Consider the following 17,963-nt stretch of genomic DNA (forward strand, 5'->3'; position numbering starts at 1 on the left):
TTTCAAATTCTGGAATATTCCATTCGCCTTCCCTGGTGAAGAAATTTCGGAAAACTGTGTTCAATAACTCCGCTTTAGCGGCACAGTCGTCGGTAACAGTGCCATCAGTACTGCACAGCGAAGGTATTGACTGCGCCTTGCTGCGTGTGTACTTTACATACAATCAGAATTTCTTCAGATTTTCTACCAAATTTCGAGACAATGTTTCATTGTGCAATCTGTTAAAGGCATCTCGCATTGAAGTCTGTGCCAAATTTTGCGCGTCTGTAAATTTTAGCCAGTCTTCGGGATTTCACGTTCTTCTGAACTTCGCATCCTTTTTCCATTGCCTCTGCAACAGTGTTCGGACCTGTTTTGTGTACTATGGGGGATTAGTTCCATCTCTTACCAGTTTATGAGGTATGAATCTCTCAATTGCTGTTACTACTATATCTTTGAATTTGAGCCACATCTTGTCTACATTTGCATAGTCAGTTCCGGGTATCTGGTGGATTTGGAAGAAATGGTATTGGGCCTAGCTACAACGACCTTGTGATCACTAATCCCTGTATCAGTCATGATGCTCTCTATTAGCTCTGGATCGTTTGTGGCTAAGAGGTCAAGTGTGTTTTCGCAACTATTTACAATTCGCGTGGGTTCGTGGACTAACTGCTCGAAATAATTTCCGGAGAAAGCATTTAGGACAATCTCTGATTAGGACAATCTCTGAAGAGGTTTTCTGCCTACCACCAGTTTTGAACAAGTATTTTTGCCAACATATCGAGGGAAGGTTGATGTCCCTACCAACTGTAACCATATAAGTGGGGTATTTATTTGTTACGAGACTCAAATTTTCTCTGAACTGTTCAGCAACTATATCATCAGAGTCTGGGGATCGGTAGAAGGAGCCAATTATTAACTGAGTTTGGCTGTTAAGTATAACCTCCACCTATATCAATTTTCACGGAGTATCTACTTCGACTTCACTACAAGATGAACAACTACTGACAGACACACACACTCCTCCACTAATTCTGCCGAATCTATCTTTCCTGAACACCGTCTGAGACTTCGTAAAAATTTCTGCAGAGCTTATTTCAGGCTTTAGCCAGCTTTCTGTACCTATAACGATTTCAGCTTCTGTGCTTTCTATTAGCGCTTGAAGCTCAGGGTCTTTCCCAGCACAACTACAACAATTTAAAACTACAATTCCGACTGTTCCTTGATCCAAGCACGTACTATATTTGCCAGGCACCCTTTGAGATTGCAGCCCACCCCGTACTTTCCTGAGGCCTTCTAACCTAAAAAAACTACCCAGTCCATGCCACACAGCCTCCGCTACCCAGCCGCCAGCTGAGTGTAGTGAACTCCTGACCTATTCAGCGGAACCCGAAACCCCACCACCCTATGGTGCAAGTCAAGGAATCTGCAGCCAACACGGTCGCAAAACTGTCTGACCTCTGATTCAGACCCTCCACCCGGCTCTGCACCAAAGGTCCACAGTCTGTTCTGTGAACGATGCTGCAGATGGTGAGCTCTGCCTTCATCTCGTAAGCAAGACCAGCAGCCTCCACCAAATCAGATAGCCGCTGGAATCCAGAGAGAATTTCCTCAGATCCAAAGCGACGCATGTCATTAGTGCCATCATGTGCCACCACCTGCAGCTGGCTGCACCCTGTGCTCTTCATGGCATTGTGAAGGACCCTTTCAACATCAGGAATGACTCCACCCAGAATGCACACGGAGTGCACACTGGATTTCTTCCCCTCCTTAGCCGCCCTATCCCTAAGGGGCACCATTACACACCTAACATTGGAGCTCCCAACTACCAATAAGCCCACCTTCTGTGATTGCCTGGACCTTGTAGGCTGATAATCATCCTCTGAAACAGAGCAGGCAGCTGCATCTGGCTCAGCCAGAGACAGTACCTGAAACCTGTTTGTCAGACGCACTGGGGAGGCTTTCTGATCAGCCTCCGGGGACGTCTTTCGCTGCCTGCCACGTCTTGGAACGACCTCCCAATCAACCACAGGCGAGGGCTCAGCCCCACTGCGGGCAGCAACAGGGGCAACCACAGTGGCAGACCGATCTGGGGACAGACGGGACGAGGTTGACACCCCCGTGATACCCAAGTCCGGCTCCCCGCAGTGGTGCCCATTGGTAACAGCCTCAAGCTGTGTGACCGAAGTCAGCGCTGCCTGCAGCGGTGAGCAAAGGGATGCCAACTCAGCCCTCATCCAAACACAGCAGTCACAGTCCCTGTCCATTCTAATCAATGTTGAACAACAGTTACTGAAACACGTGTCCGTGCGTAGATAACACAAGGGAAACACGCAAAGAATGTATGAACTAACCTGTACAACTACAACTCGAAATTACACCTCCTGAATGAAACTCACACGCAATTTAAGTAAGAATCTACGAAGTAAACACAGTAAACAAGCTATAAACGTATCTTTCTGCGCTGTCGATGTGCACCAACTGGGATTGCTGGTTCAACACCGGCTAATGATACACTGTACAGTTGATGACGAACATTTGCAAATAACCATGGCCTAAAGTCTCCTGACTGCTACCTATTGGAATTACGGAGTCCATGTACCATGTTATAGTTCCCACATAGTAAACGTAACCACACATCATATAAATTTTCAAGAACCAACTTGAAATGATTACTCTACAACCCCATATGTGTTGCTCATATAGGGATCGTGAAGATAAGATTAGTATAATTCCTGCACACACCTTTCTTCCCACACCCAATACGTGAATGGAACAGCAAGACATACTAATAACTTGTATAATGGGATGTACCCTCTGCCACACACCCCACAATGGTTTGCAGAGTGTAGATCCCTCCGCCCCCTTACTTCCCCCTCCCTCTCCCCTCCGCCCCCTTACTTCCCCCTCCCTCTCCCCTCCGCCCCCTTACTTCTCCCTCCCTCTCCCCTCTGCCCCTTACTTCTCCCTCCCTCTCCCCTCCGCCCCTTACTTCTCCCTCCCTCTCCCCTCCGCCCCCTTACTTCCCCCTCCCTCTCCCCTCCGCCCCCTTACTTCCCCCTCCCTCTCCCCTCCGCCCCCTTACTGCCCCCTCCCTCTCCCCTCCGCCCCTTTACTTCACCCTCCCTCTCCCCTCCGCACCCTTACTTCCCCCTCCCTCTCCCCTCCGCCCCCTTACTTCCCCCTCCCTCTCCCCTCTGCCCCCTTACTTCCCCCTCCCTCTCCCCTCTGCCCCCTTACTTCCCCCTCCCTCTCCCCTCTGCCCCCTTACTTCCCCCTCCCTCTCCCCTCAGCCCCCTTACTTCCCCCTCCCTCTCCCCTCCGCCCCTTACTTCCCCCTCCCTCTCCCCTCCGCCCCCTTACTTCCCCCTCCCCCTTACTTCCCCCTTCCCCTCCCCCTTACTTCCCCCTTCCCCTCCCCCCTTACTTCCCCCTTCCCCTCCCCCCTTACTTCCCCCTCCCCCTGCCTCTCCCCTCCGCACCCTTGCTTCCCCCTCCCCCTGCCTCTCCCCTCCGCACCCTTGCTTCCCCCTCCCCCTGCCTATCCCCTCCGCACCCTTGCTTCCCCCTCCCCCTGCCTCTCCCCTCCGCACCCTTGCTTCCCCCTCCCCCTGCCTCTCCCCTCCGCACCCTTGCTTCCCCCTCCCCCTGCCTCTCCCCTCCGCACCCTTGCTTCCCCCTCCCCCTGCCTCTCCCCTCCGCACCCTTGCTTCCCCCTCCCCCTGCCTCTCCCCTCCGCACCCTTACTTCCCCCTCCCCACCCTTACTTCCCCCTCCCCCTGCCTCTCCCCTCCGCACCCTTGCTTCCCCCTCCCCCTGCCTCTCCCCTCCGCACCCTTGCTTCCCCCTCCCCCTGCCTCTCCCCTCCGCACCCTTGCTTCCCCCTCCCCCTGCCTCTCCCCTCCGCACCCTTGCTTCCCCCTCCCCCTGCCTCTCCCCTCCGCACCCTTGCTTCCCCCTCCCCCTGCCTCTCCCCTCCGCACCCTTGCTTCCCCCTCCCCCTGCCTCTCCCCTCCGCACCCTTACTTCCCCCTCCCCCTGCCTCTCCCCTCCGCACCCTTACTTCCCCCTCCCCCTGCCTCTCCCCTCCGCACCCTTACTTCCCCCTCCCCCTGCCTCTCCCCTCCGCACCCTTACTTCCCCCTCCCCCTGCCTCTCCCCTCCGCACCCTTACTTCCCCCTCCCCCTGCCTCTCCCCTCCGCACCCTTACTTCCCCCTCCCCCTGCCTCTCCCCTCCGCACCCTTACTTCCCCCTCCCCCTGCCTCTCCCCTCCGCACCCTTACTTCCCCCTCCCCCTGCCTCTCCCCTCCGCACCCTTACTTCCCCCTCCCCCTGCCTCTCCCCTCCGCACCCTTACTTCCCCCTCCCCCTGCCTCTCCCCTCCGCACCCTTACTTCCCCCTCCCCCTGCCTCTCCCCTCCGCACCCTTACTTCCCCCTCCCCCTGCCTCTCCCCTCCGCACCCTTACTTCCCCATCCCTCTCACCTCCCCCCCTTACTTCCCCATCCCTCTCAGCTCTGCCCCCTTACTTCCCCATCCCTCTCAGCTCTGCCCCCTTACTTCCCCATCCCTCTCAGCTCTGCCCCCTTACTTCCCCATCCCTCTCAGCTCTGCCCCCTTACTTCCCCATCCCTCTCAGCTCTGCCCCCTTACTTCCCCATCCCTCTCAGCTCTGCCCCCTTACTTCCCCATCCCTCTCAGCTCTGCCCCCTTACTTCCCCATCCCTCTCAGCTCCGCTCCCTTACTTCCCTATCCCTCTCTCTCTCCGTTGTTTGCTGTCAAAAATCACCATGTAAGTAATAAGATTTTATGCCAGTTATATTTTTGAAAATCATTAGGATATTTGTCTTGTCATATATTTAAAAACAAGTTTCAATTTTGTGATAATCATTGTCATATTTCATGATTTCAAATGGTTCAAGCAGATCTCAAGTGTTCATTGCAGTTGCTAGTTGCTCCAAAATAAATTTCTGCCAAAATATATAAATGTAAACATCACCTTGTGATTGGTGTTATATGTTTCAGGCTCTCGTTCCAAACCTCGAGAAATATTGGTGATGGGAAGTTGTAATGAAGTATGGCAGCTGCCAAGTAGTTTGTAACTGAAAATGAGTTTTTATGAGAAATTTATTATAACATGAATAATGTACTTCTGTTCAAAAATTTGTGTCCCATATTAGCTTTTGTTAAGCAGAGGTTTATACCGATAATGTTGAAACAGTAATGTGGAATTCATCATCCGATTGATTACGAGATTGGCACAGTAAGGTGCCATGGAAAGGGTTGGAAATTTTAACATGAAAGACTTAAAAAATAACATTATAGACTTAAAAAATAACATTATAGACTTAAAAAATAACATTATAATTTAAAAAATGGAGAGTTTACACTCTCTTACAAGTGTTACAGGATCATAAGAGGGGAATAAAGATATCAGACAAAAATGTGTTTCAACATTATGTGTAACTTAAATAGGAATAATACAATGTACCACAAGGACTGCATTTTATGATTGAGATAATCTGTCAAGACCTTTGTTAATGATTACTGGTTGCATAAAGCTCAGCTTAGCTTGACTATTTGCAGGCAATTTCCTGAAATGTGCTAATTGTCATGTGATACCCAAACGAAAAAAGCTGCAACACCTTTGTTCTAGTGTGTTAATAGTGTTTGAAAATTGGTCACTCAATTGTCTGCTTATTACATAATAAAACTTTACTTATTTTGTAAGTGGAATGTTTTGCCAAAAATAGCAGACTGTATGTCGGAAGATTTATCTTTCAAAAACGTCTGAGCATATGATTTCACATTTCATTCATAGAAAACTTAATTGTGTTGAAAATTGGAGCTCATGCAGCTTCATATGTCTATTTTGTCTCATGTAATTCTATTGGTATTAAGTTTTGTCAGCTGGACAAGAAAGTACAGAATATATTGTAATTTTTCTGAAATCATTGTCATGTATATTTTCTAATAAAAGAAATTTATGCTACTTCAACTTTTGTTTACTGCACAAGAATATTAGCTTCTGGTATGTTGATGCTTATGAACATTCATAATTACTTAAAAACCAAGATGTTAAGCATGCTATACCCTGTAAACAAAAAGAATCACAAAAATAATCATTAGTTTCCTGTTGAGTTATTAATTTGACATTTGAAGTCTGTTTAGTATGGATTAATTCTATTTCTTTCCTTTTTGCCTTCCCCCCCCCCCCCCCCCCACAAAAAAAAAAAAAAAAAAATTGTGACTTGTTACTGTGTAAGGATTTGCTACAATCTCACTGTTTAAGCTATGAACCTGGTAACATCATTTGAAGACACAACTCGGAGAATGGCTTACAATCTCGTGAGGATTGCTGTCATTCCTTCTAACAAGCTTTCAACAGAATAAATTTTTCTATAGAACTTGTTTCTTCTGTAAGTCTACCATACAAGCTTCTCTGAAATATACCCATTTTTTGTTGGTGTATTTGTCTTCCTCCCCAGTTCTTATTTTCTGTGTAACCTTTTATCTATCTATTAAATTCACTCTGATCTACCTTAATGTTTTTCTCTTCAAATATTTTTTCTGTGTCTTATTGTGAACCTGTTTTAGCTAGCTAGTCACTATTCGACGTACACATATCACTGTTTATTTCACTTTCCGCTTTGTTCCCCCGAAGGTTGTATTTTGGGATAAACTCGACCATTGATTTCAAATCTGTTCTTTATTTCTTTCCTAAAACACAAAATCTCTTCCTTCAAATCTTACAAGTTTTCTTTCATACACTGCTGTCAATTTCACCACACCCTGCTATTTTCCTAAAGCACTCAGTGTATCAGATAGATGTATTGTCAATTCATCATAGTCCCAGTAGTAGTTTAGTTGCAGCTCCTTTATGTCCTAAGGAAAGAGGTGGCATCTGGTTAAGATTTAGAAATCCAATGCCAGTTTGGTTCTTTGAAAATAACATGGTAAAGTTTGTTTCCCATCCTTGGTGAGTTAAGAGCTTGTGTTCCATCTTGAATGAACTAGACATTTATAGAATACTCCTTTACTTTTTCTCCATAAAATTCCTCCTCTTTACATTTATATTCCTCTTTCTTGAGTATTCCCTTTTTGCGGCTTCCTCCTCCTCCTCCTCCTCCTCCTCCTCCTCCTCCTCCACGTTTTCAGCACTTTGTTTCCATCCAGCAGTCCTGTCACTATATTAGTCGTCCTACCATGACCTAACCATTTCTGCTCTGGTCTATTTTTCCTTTGCACTCTGCCTTATTTACTTCCTCCTATTCAAATAATTTTGGCTTTGTAGTAGCCTCCTCCAAATATCTCATGTAACCTAATGTAAATTTGTTTTCTATGAATGAAATTCTACTGTTATTTGACATTCAGACCTAGGACATATCTACACTGGTGCACTGTTTTACCATGTGCACATTTACTGTGTATGGTGTGCCACTGTCTAAATCAGTAGACATGGGAAGTTTAGCATATGTTGTTTGTCTTCACACACCCTGCGTTTGCGTATTTGCAAGACATCAATTGAAACTGGTACGTTGAGAACCTAGTATGAATTCTTGGTTATGCTAACTGAAAATCTGTCACAGCAGTATGAGGACTTATTTAAATTGATAGGACAGTTGAAAACCTGGGCAGTAGCAGCAGATGTTTACATCTTTCTCGAAGTCACAATTACTTCCACCTAAAACAATCAAAACATTACTATATTAAGACTTACCAAGCGGGAAAGCGCCGGCAGACAGGCACAATGAACAACACACACACACACACACACACACACACACACACACACACACACACACACACACACACACACACACCCCGAATTACTAGCTTTCGCAACCGATGGTTGCTTCTTCAGGAAGGAGTGGGAAAGACGAAAGGATGTGGGTTTTAAGGGAGAGGGTAAGGAGTCATTCCAATCCCAGGAGCGGAAAGACTTCCCTTAGGGAAAAAAGACAGGCACACACACACACACACACACACACACACACACACACACACACACACACACACACACACACACAGACATATTTAAAGGCAAAGAGTCATTTTTCCCATGTGGAAGTTTCTTTCTATTTTATTTAAAACATTACTATATTTACTTGAAGTAGTGACCTGCACAAAATTGCAACCAGATAACAGACCAAAATCACATGCAGCTGTAAACTCCTATGAATACCTGTTTTGCATTTTGTTGGTTAATTTGTAAGACATTTGTTCAACATATTCATGTGAATCAGCAAGTTTAGTGGCACTTGTATTTCACTTGGTCATGAACATAATTTTTAATTGCCACTAAAAACTGAAATAATGGGCATCATGAGAATGAAACATATTCTGCAGTTATTATTATTATCCTGAATGGTCATGCAGTTTAACATGTTTGTTTACGTACAACATTTTCCATTACACACTATTTGTAGCGAATAGCATCCCATGCGATGGACAGATTACAACCAACAGTTTCACAAGCCCTCATTTCATGAGAGACTGTGGAGAGGTTTGGTATTTAAACCATGACGCTGGCACAAAGTCTGGTAATAAGGAACTTTACACCACCAACTCTCCTCCCTTTGCGCAAAATACTGGCAGTGGAATTTTTTTTCCATTGCCAGGATTTAAATTGCCACAATTTGTGGTAAAACTAAATAAACTGCCCTTCTTCAAACTTTTTCCATGTCCAGTCCTCTCTGATAGGATTCCATACTGTGCAGCAATACAAAGAGCATTCTCAAGTGTAGGCTCTCTCTTTAGTAGATCTGTTGAATTTTCTAAGTGTTCTGTCAATAAATCAGTCCTTGGATCACTCTGCCCACAACATTATCTATACAATCTTTCCAATTTACATTATTTGTAATTGTTATCCCTAAGTTTTTAGTTGAATTCACAGCATTTGGATTTGTGCGATTTATCATGTAACTGAAAATTAATGGATTCCTCTCAGTACTCATGTTGATTACCTCACACTATTCATTATTTAGAATCAATTGCCACTTTTCATACTGTATAGATGTCATGTCCAAGTCATTCTGCAATTGATTTTGACCATATGATTACTTTACAAGACAGTAAATGACATCATCTGCAAACAATCTAAGAGGGCTGCTCATATTGTCTCCTACATTGTTTATGTATATCAGGAACAGCAAAGTGTCTATGACACTTCCTTGGGGAACACTGGATTTCTCATGTTTATTCAATGTCTTTCCATGAATTACCACAAACTGTGATATTTATTATAGGAGCTCACTGCCAAATGATGAGTCAATGAGGAGTCCTCAAAGAATTACTTAGGTCAGCTTGTATTTATTAAAGGGAATTGATTGTAATGTTTATAAAATATATATTTTCTTATTTTCATGTCTATTCTGAGGACATCTAAGGTTACTATGTCATCTATGCTCAGTGGTTGCCGTGCCTGTCAGAAGAGCAAAGCAAAATTAAATTGCTTGTTGTGGCATAGCCACAGAAACTAAATGTGAGGACTGTATGGGGGATGTTGCAAAACTTATCAAGTTTTCACAATGTCTTCAGTGGTGTGATGACTGGTGTGTGGTCTTGCATTGTAGTGCAAAAGATCATCATCCGCTGTAGTTTTGTTGGGTGAACTCGCTGATGATGACATGCCTTAAGGTGACTTGCCAATGAACAGCTGGAATATAAGTAAGAATTTTCATAAAGTTTATGAGGGTCTAACGACTTCTAGCTCAAATAGTTTTTTTTTTTTCATAAAATAAACATGTCAGAAAATTTGATTCTTGGGAAATTCAGTTTAAAGGTACATTTTATCTACTACTCACCTCTGTTGTTCTTAAAACCCTCCAGTTACATAATATTCTTGGTTTGTGTGTTCCCGATCTTCTTGTCTTACTTTTCTTGCTCCTATTTGCTGTTCTGGCCTCTTAAGTTACCTCAAGAACCCATTTTTCACCTTTGGCCACTCTCAATGAATCAATTGCCATCAGTGCTCGTCTCATATTGAAACCAGGAGTTAGTCCCAACAATTCTAAAACATCACATCTGCTAACTGCCCCATCATTAAAGCAAATAACTGCATCTAATACACCTAATATCACAAAACAACAAACACAGTTTTAGGCAGGCATTCCCATATCACATGGTTGAAACATTCATTAACATTTTGTATCTTTCCATGTAAGCACCCTGACAATAGTTTAGTGTCACTTAGGTCCCTGTGCATGGGCTTAATTGCTTCCATTACCTCAAATGGCAGGGGGTGATGGTGTGCATACGTCTCACCATTTGCTATTGCTTATTTGTATTCACATCATGTGTCTACACCACTGTCGCATAGAGTGTGCTGTGGATGGTCATCCATAGAAGCTTTATGGAAAAAGATAGCCCATACTGATTTCTTCATTGCCTCAATATTATCTCGATTCCTTCTTATGGCTAAACCATAATAGAGCTGCAGTTTGTCCACCTCTTCCTTAATAAGACGACCCCAACCGCCAATTGAGTTTTGCCATCACTGAGCTTTTCCCCCCCTCGTATCATTATTAACTTATGTAAACGTGTGCCCATCCTCTTTTGGACATGGCCAACAAACTCTAAATTTTCAATTTTTACAGTTCTTCCATAAGGCATATTTTCCAACACATTTGCAAACCCTTTGGAGTCTCCATCTCCCAAGTACTTCACATACCGTACACCATAATTCTCTCCTGACCTTTTAAATATTCTGAGAACTCCCTCTGATTCCATTTTACCACTGTACCCAGAAAAATTCTGGACACAAACATGATCCTGGTTATTTCCTTTGCAACCATGGCAGTACTTTGTCAGACATTCTACGTCAATCACCTTTCCATTTTCTAGGGATGTTGCAGTGACAACACCATTCAGTGATAAGTGACCACGCTCCTGCCATGTCCCATCACAGGCTGCAGCTATGTCAGTGTCACCTTCAATGCATAACACAGTTTCTTCTACTGCTTTTTTCATTGACACAGAACTCACTTGATAAAGACTTTCAAGAAGTAACTGTGTGTACTTCTCAACCATGTAGGTGGGGGCAGATTCATGATAGTACAAAATGTTTGAGTTGCCTTTCTACCCTTCCCAATACACCTCATTCCATATGCAAGTCTGATATTTGTGTTATAAACTCTTCCTTTGTACAATCCAGAAGAATAACCAGTTTTAGTTACCCCACAGAAATCACAAAACACTTGTAACTTACAAGCCACATCTTTCTGCCCTCAAAATCTTCGATTTTAATATCAGCTTTTCCACAAAGCGCACATACAGCAGCATTCTTTAGAAGCGAACATAAAGCACTAAATTCAGTAATTATGGAAAAACATTCTGTTACACTGTTTTGATCATATTTCATAGAAATGTCATTCTGGTACTCAAATATTTTATCATCCGTCTTGAGACACTTGTCAGAGTGGACATAACATCCAGTTGGTTTGTAGATGTAATTACAAAGTCTCTACTTTCCAATGAAGTAAACTGATTACCATAAAACTTAAGTTTTCCCATTCCAAAACACTTTTTTGGAGGCATTACTACTTCTCAGAATGACACAACGTACAGAAGTTTGAACACAAACAACTCTCGAAAACCATATGTATACAAAGAAAAACACAGTAGCATTGGAAAGCATGTGTGCTAACAGAGCTGCCAACTTGAAAAAAAAACATTACACAGTGAATCTTTTCAAATTGGCAAAATAATAATGACGCCATTTGACATCCGACTGTAGCGGATTTTAGGCCCATTCTACTATGTGCTACTCCATCATTTTCATCACTCATATTGTCTTTTGGTCTCCGATTGCTACAAATATTTTGCACTCATTTATTTTCACGTAAAATGATGGGTAGTACAATAACACATGGAAAATTGCTTTTCAAGTCTTTCCGATCATGTTGCAGGATGACACAACTAGCTCATTCTTACATGTTTTTCTAAAAACTGAGATATTTGGCAACTTATGTAGAAAAATTGGCCATAAGTTACAGAAGAAATGTCAACATCATTGAAATTTGCTTTGAAGTCCCGTTCATTAACTAAGTGTCACTGTCAGATTTAAATACCTCTTTTACATCTGCATAAAGCACGCTGATTCAATGAGGTAACATGAGAATTCAATACATATACAAAAATAATAGTAATCATCAGAAAAAAATATATATCACAGTGAACACAAGTAAATTGTATACAGCACAAGAAACTGCAGTTAGTTAATGAGAAATGGTGTAGTGCTTTTCACACAAATTTCCAAAACTAATACATGAGAAATATAAAGTTTCACTGGATGACATTCGGATGCCAGTCTTTTTACATAAATATCAGGACTAATATAAAACATGGAAATGTCACTAGTAATAACTCATGTACCACAAAGAAAGATGTATTAAGAAATGAATAAATGCTAAGGAATTGGAGACGACTTGTACTCAAAGCTTTAGCTTTTCAAATGATAAGTTAGTTAAAACATTACTCTAAACATTGAGAAATAACACTGTAAAAGGTCAATTACTTTTCATGAAAGAACATAAAATACAAATCATGACTTTGCAACCTGTAGAAAAGTAACATAAATTATCACATTCAAATTGTTTGCCCAAAAATTTTATGGAAAACGTAAAGTACTTAGTCCATTACAATGGTAGAAAACATTTTGTTTCTGCACATTCCAATGAGAATCCTTTTTGTTATTTATCCATTTTGTTTGTATGGCTTCAATGAGGCCATATGACTTGAACAAGGTAACATTTCTTAGCCCAAGAATCTTTTGAGACTCAGGATAAATCAAGCGGTAAGCATTTGGATGCAGGTTCTCTATGACATCAAGTGGACTGATACAGATGTAGAAAAACTTTTTTTACTCAGATATTAACATGTTGGATTTGTTATGTTATTTAACAAGAATAGAAGCCCCAATGTTGAACTTAGTTATTTTGACCTCACTGTTGTGTCTTTTCTTTTGTATCTCTCCTTGATTTTTCATAGTTTCTCTCACAATTGCTTCATGTTCTTGAGCTGACATAACAGTACATAGTGGAAAATCTAGTAATTCAGATATTGCTGGTTTATTATGAAACATGACTTCAAAGGGTGAAAATCCTGTTGTACTGTGTTGCATGCTATTCATTACATCTTCCAAATCACTGATGTATTCATACTATGTGAGGTGCTTGTTACTATAGCATGTGTGACACAGACAATTATTTTCACGCATATATCTCTCTGCTGGATTGGATGAAGAATTATGAACTGAAATTAAAATGTGTTTGATATCAGGCACTTCTATGATAAAAACTGTGATCCATTGTCTGACAGTATTACTTTAGTTTTTCCTACATTTTTGAAGTAATAATTTTCAATTTTAGTAATAATCTCCTCACTTGTAGCTTTTCTAACAGGATATAATTTTATATATTTGGAGAAAACATCAACCATAACAAAAACATAACAATAACCATTTTTAATTTTTGGTAAACTTCCATAAAATCTACAGTAACTAAATTTATAGGTTTACAAGTTATATTAAAAACAAAGATTCCAAGACTTACCAAGTGGGAAAGGGCCGGTAGACAGGCACAATAAAATAACACACAAACACACACACAATTTCTAGCTTTTGCAACCAACGGTTGCTTCTTCAGGAAAGAGGGAAGGAGAGGGAAAGACGAAAGGATGTGCGTTTTAAGGGAGAGGGTAAGGAGCACATTGTCCATAACTTTCTTCTACATACTTAATCAACTTCCCAGCTTCCTCCTTTGGCCAACATAACTTCCAGTCATCGGAATCCACATCTGTTCTTCTGAAAAGTGTTTCTTTATGAACTTTGTAACTCCAGTTCTTCATAACCTCTTCGGCCGAAACAACTCTTTACTAATCTTCATTTTGAAACATGATTTTGATTCCTTCTAATTTTGTTACACATTAGCTCAATAATACTCTAATCATGTATACTCTTCATATGTCTGATTTTAAACTCTTTTTCCTCGTTTTGATCAAAATTTTCATAACTCCCACCCAATGGCATCCTTGACAAAGCATCTCCAAGAACACTGTCTGAACCTGTAATATATTTAATTCCATAATCAAATTGTTGCAAATACATTCCCCATCTGGTAAATCTATTGTGATATAATCTTCATTCCTGTAGATAGCTTAATGCTTTGTAGTCTGAATATACAACCACTTTATGTCCCAAAAAATAGGTTCTGAATTTAGTGAATGCCCAGTAAACAGCTAATAATTTTTTCTGTAACTGTGTAAGATTTCTCATGTTTTAAGAGCATTCTTCTTACAAAAACAATTGTGTAATGTATGGCTTCTCCATTAACTTCTTTTTCCTGAAATAGTTCTGCTCCCAAATCATAATCATAGGGTGAAGGCATGTTTGCGGAGGGAATATAAATAAAATTTAATGGGGTCATTGTAGGGATGTTGTGAGGGTGACATGGTATTAGAAGGTGGAAAGGGTAACATGAGGCTAAAGTGAAAATAAAAATATATAGGGAGAGATAAAGGTGTGAAAAAGGTCGAAAAAGTGTTGTTTGAGATGAGTTATGTTGATCCTGTGCTGAACTTAGGTTAGTGAACAATGATGGGTACAAAGGTACAACGACCCCATTAAATTTTATTTACATTCCCTCTGCAAACATGCCTTCACCCTAATTAAATCTACTGTTCCCAGTTTACAAATCATAATCATTGTATTCAAACTTTGTCCATGCACAAATTTTCGGTAAAATCCACATAAACCATAAAATGACTTCAGGTGTTTTCTTTTATTGAAATTGCTTTAATTTTAATTTTATCAGTGTCTGCCAAGATTCCTTCCCTAGTAATTATGTCACCTAGGAATTAGATACAGAAAATTTACATTTTTTGAGTCCAACTTTTTCCAGTAACCCAAATATCCTCTGCATAAACATAAGTTTTCCCACTGGATATTGGCCAAGTACATAATCTAATGCTCTTATAAATTCAGCTACAGATGAGTTCGAACCGAAAGGTACTATACGATATTGGTAACATCTACCACTGTAAAGAAAGGTAGTATATTTACGAGACACGGGAGCTAAGGGTACCTGATGAAATCCAGAAGTTAAATCCAAACTAGACATAATGTGACTATTTTTAAATTTTTGTAAAAGTTCATCAGTGCCTTCAGGATGATCAGCTTCTCTGTACAAAAACTTGTTCAGATGCCTAGAATTCAGAAGTAGTCTCACTCCTCTATCTCTTTTGGAAACAACAAGTAGAGAGTTGTTATATGAGCTAACAGTTCTCTCAATGATATCACTCACTTCCACCTTATGCAACTCTTTCTCTTCTGCAGCTCTATTAATGATAGGTACACAATATGACTTTATGAAAAATGGTTACTGTGGTGTTAGTTGTAAAGTACATTGATACCCTCTAAAGTACACTGATGTCCTCTCACTCTATCTAGGATATTACTAAACACATCACTATAATGCCACAACAAAGATCCTAATGCCCATTTCTGATTTCCATTTAACCCTTTTGCTTCTAAAATCTAAGTGTTTACATGTTATTGAAACTCTGCTTTATCTGTGTCTAATTCTGGCATATTAGTCACCAAAAATCCACTGTTTTGTAAAAATTAAATACTATTTATTTTATCCTCCTTATAAGATACAGCTGACTTCATAAAATTAGTGCAAATACAATCTCCATCAGGTGCACTGATAATCAACTTCTGCCCTCCTGAATCAAAATCTGCCATCACACTAACTATCCATGACATGCTGAGGATAAGTTCCTCACTGACATCTTGAATTATTAAACATCCATGTGTAAAAGTTACTCCCTCAATTGTGAAAGTTTTTAAACCCTGGCTGTTAACCACCTGAATATGTTTCCCAGTTGCCCCTTTAATCTGTACTCCAATTACAAGTAATTCTACATAGTTCTTACTGTGTGTTAATTTTTTACTTGAGGATTCAGACAGTGCTGAAATTTGGCTACCTGTATCAACAAGACACCTGCCTTCCCATGATCCTATTCTGACTTTAATGAATGGACAACAAAAAGCAATACATTTATCAGTCTTAACATCATCATATAACAGGTACCGGTAATCTTCTATCTCTTTGAAACTAAGGCCTCTGAAATAACACTTGTTCTTTCCATTTCCATTGCCTTGGCACACTTTCATGAAATTAACACAGATATTATTATCACTGTCACTAAGAATTTCATCAATCCATGTACTCTTACATGTTTCACATAGATCAGCGCTATGGTGTTTCTAAAGTTTTCATCTTTCTCAACAGCATCACTAGTTAACCACATATTATAAAAAAGAAAAAAAATTCATTCATATCATTAAGCAGCCAACTGTTACTCTGTAACTGTCATACCTGGTAACTGAATTAGTATGCCTCCTTGCTAGTAATTAAATCAACAGTTTTTTTTGTTGTGATACATCATAGCCGCTACTATACATTTCCTTACTAGTACCTAATGCCTCCAGTTCTTCTTTAAAACAAACAAAATACTTTTCTTCTTCATTAGTATACTCACCATCATTTACCTGCAATTCAATATTACCACAAACATCGTCAGTATCACCAAACATATTACCATCATTGTCATTCCACACTTCATTACTGTTTAAATACCCAGTTTCACTTAAGCTGTTGTCAATACAGTATTAATATTTTCTTACCCGGTTCTTCCATTAGTTTCTGAAGTCCAAAATCATCACAAAAATCAGTTACTTCAGCATTTAACAAGTGACAAGCCACTACCCAGTAATAGAATTCTGATAAATTACTTTCTTTTCTATCCTCCTTTCCAATTTCTGTACGCTCATTCACCTTATTTACATGTTTTGCCTTACCTGGTGAACATAATTCTTTCTCAACAGATATAGTGTTGACAGGATAGTACAATATTTAAGATAGCAAATGTTCACTTCACTAGAGGGTTTTTCTTGTGTGTCCATATTGGTGTAATTTCTGGTCCATTTGTTATTTGTTTCATGAGCTTCCAACTTATGGACCGACAACAGGGGCTGAGTTAGTTTTTATTTCCTGTATTAATACCCCATCCTGTTTTCTTGTGTTTCTATTATCATCTCTATTCCAATTTCTGTTCCAACTATTGTCATGTTGCTCTCCAGAATGAAAGTTGTTACCATTTGCTCTATTGTGTTCCTTCTGATGATAACTGTTACCATGTTCCCTCCTGTTGTGATTATTACCATGCCAATTTTGATGATTACAACTCTGAAAATGTGTCTGCCAATTTTGGTTGTATTTCCATTTTTTTGTCTCAAAAACTCTAATTTATCTACATAATTCAAAAACTAATCTATTGTGCTGTCTGGTTCATAGACTAAATCCCACTGTACCTCAGCTGCTAACTTTCTTTTTAATACATTAATTTGGGTGAATTCATCGAAAGGTTTGGTTAAATGAGCTACTTTTTTTGGTTGATGTTTGCAAAACAGTTTCGGGTAATATGCCATTGCCTGCAATTTGGTCTACTGAGAAATTCACTTTTTATTCTAGCTTGTTCACTCTCCGACCAAAACCTTTCTAAAAATCCTTTCTCAAAATCTGCGTAGTTGGTGTCATCAATAATGTACTGATTAGCCCAGTGTAATGCTTCACCTTCTAGAAATTTCTTAACAAACTTAATTTTCATAATAACAATGAAAACAATCAATTTTTGACAAAATAATTTAATTGGATACATAAAAAGTCTACTCATCAATCGGCAGAAGAACACACGCATAAAAAAACGTTGTAATGAAGCAAGCTTTCGGAGCCCGTGGCTCATTCTTGAGGAAGAAGGGTTGAAGGGGAAGGAAGAGGCGTGAAGGAAAAGGACTGGAGAGATCTAGGAAAAGTGGTAGATTTCACGAACGTCTCCCAGAACTGCAGGTCAGGGGAGACTTACTGCATGAGATGAGAAGGAATCCCAAGCGGTAAGTCTACCCTAACCCGCAGTTC

General features: G+C 40.5%; 1 protein-coding gene across 2 annotated transcripts in view; it reads left to right on the top strand.

Annotated features, from left to right (window-relative positions):
• The window catches only part of LOC126272591 (uncharacterized), a 61,367-nt gene extending 55,387 nt beyond the window's left edge, over window positions 1-5,980 (top strand). For both annotated transcript variants that reach the window (XM_049975519.1, XM_049975520.1), the window contains exon 7: window positions 5,008-5,980. In XM_049975519.1, coding sequence (XP_049831476.1) covers window positions 5,008-5,040 — 33 coding nt within the window. In that variant the 3' untranslated portion in view covers window positions 5,041-5,980. The remainder of the gene's footprint in view (window positions 1-5,007) is intronic.
• Window positions 5,981-17,963: the final 11,983 nt, after the last annotated feature.

Source organism: Schistocerca gregaria, chromosome 5, assembly GCF_023897955.1.
Source record: "Schistocerca gregaria isolate iqSchGreg1 chromosome 5, iqSchGreg1.2, whole genome shotgun sequence".
Lineage (NCBI taxonomy): Eukaryota > Metazoa > Arthropoda > Insecta > Orthoptera > Acrididae > Schistocerca > Schistocerca gregaria.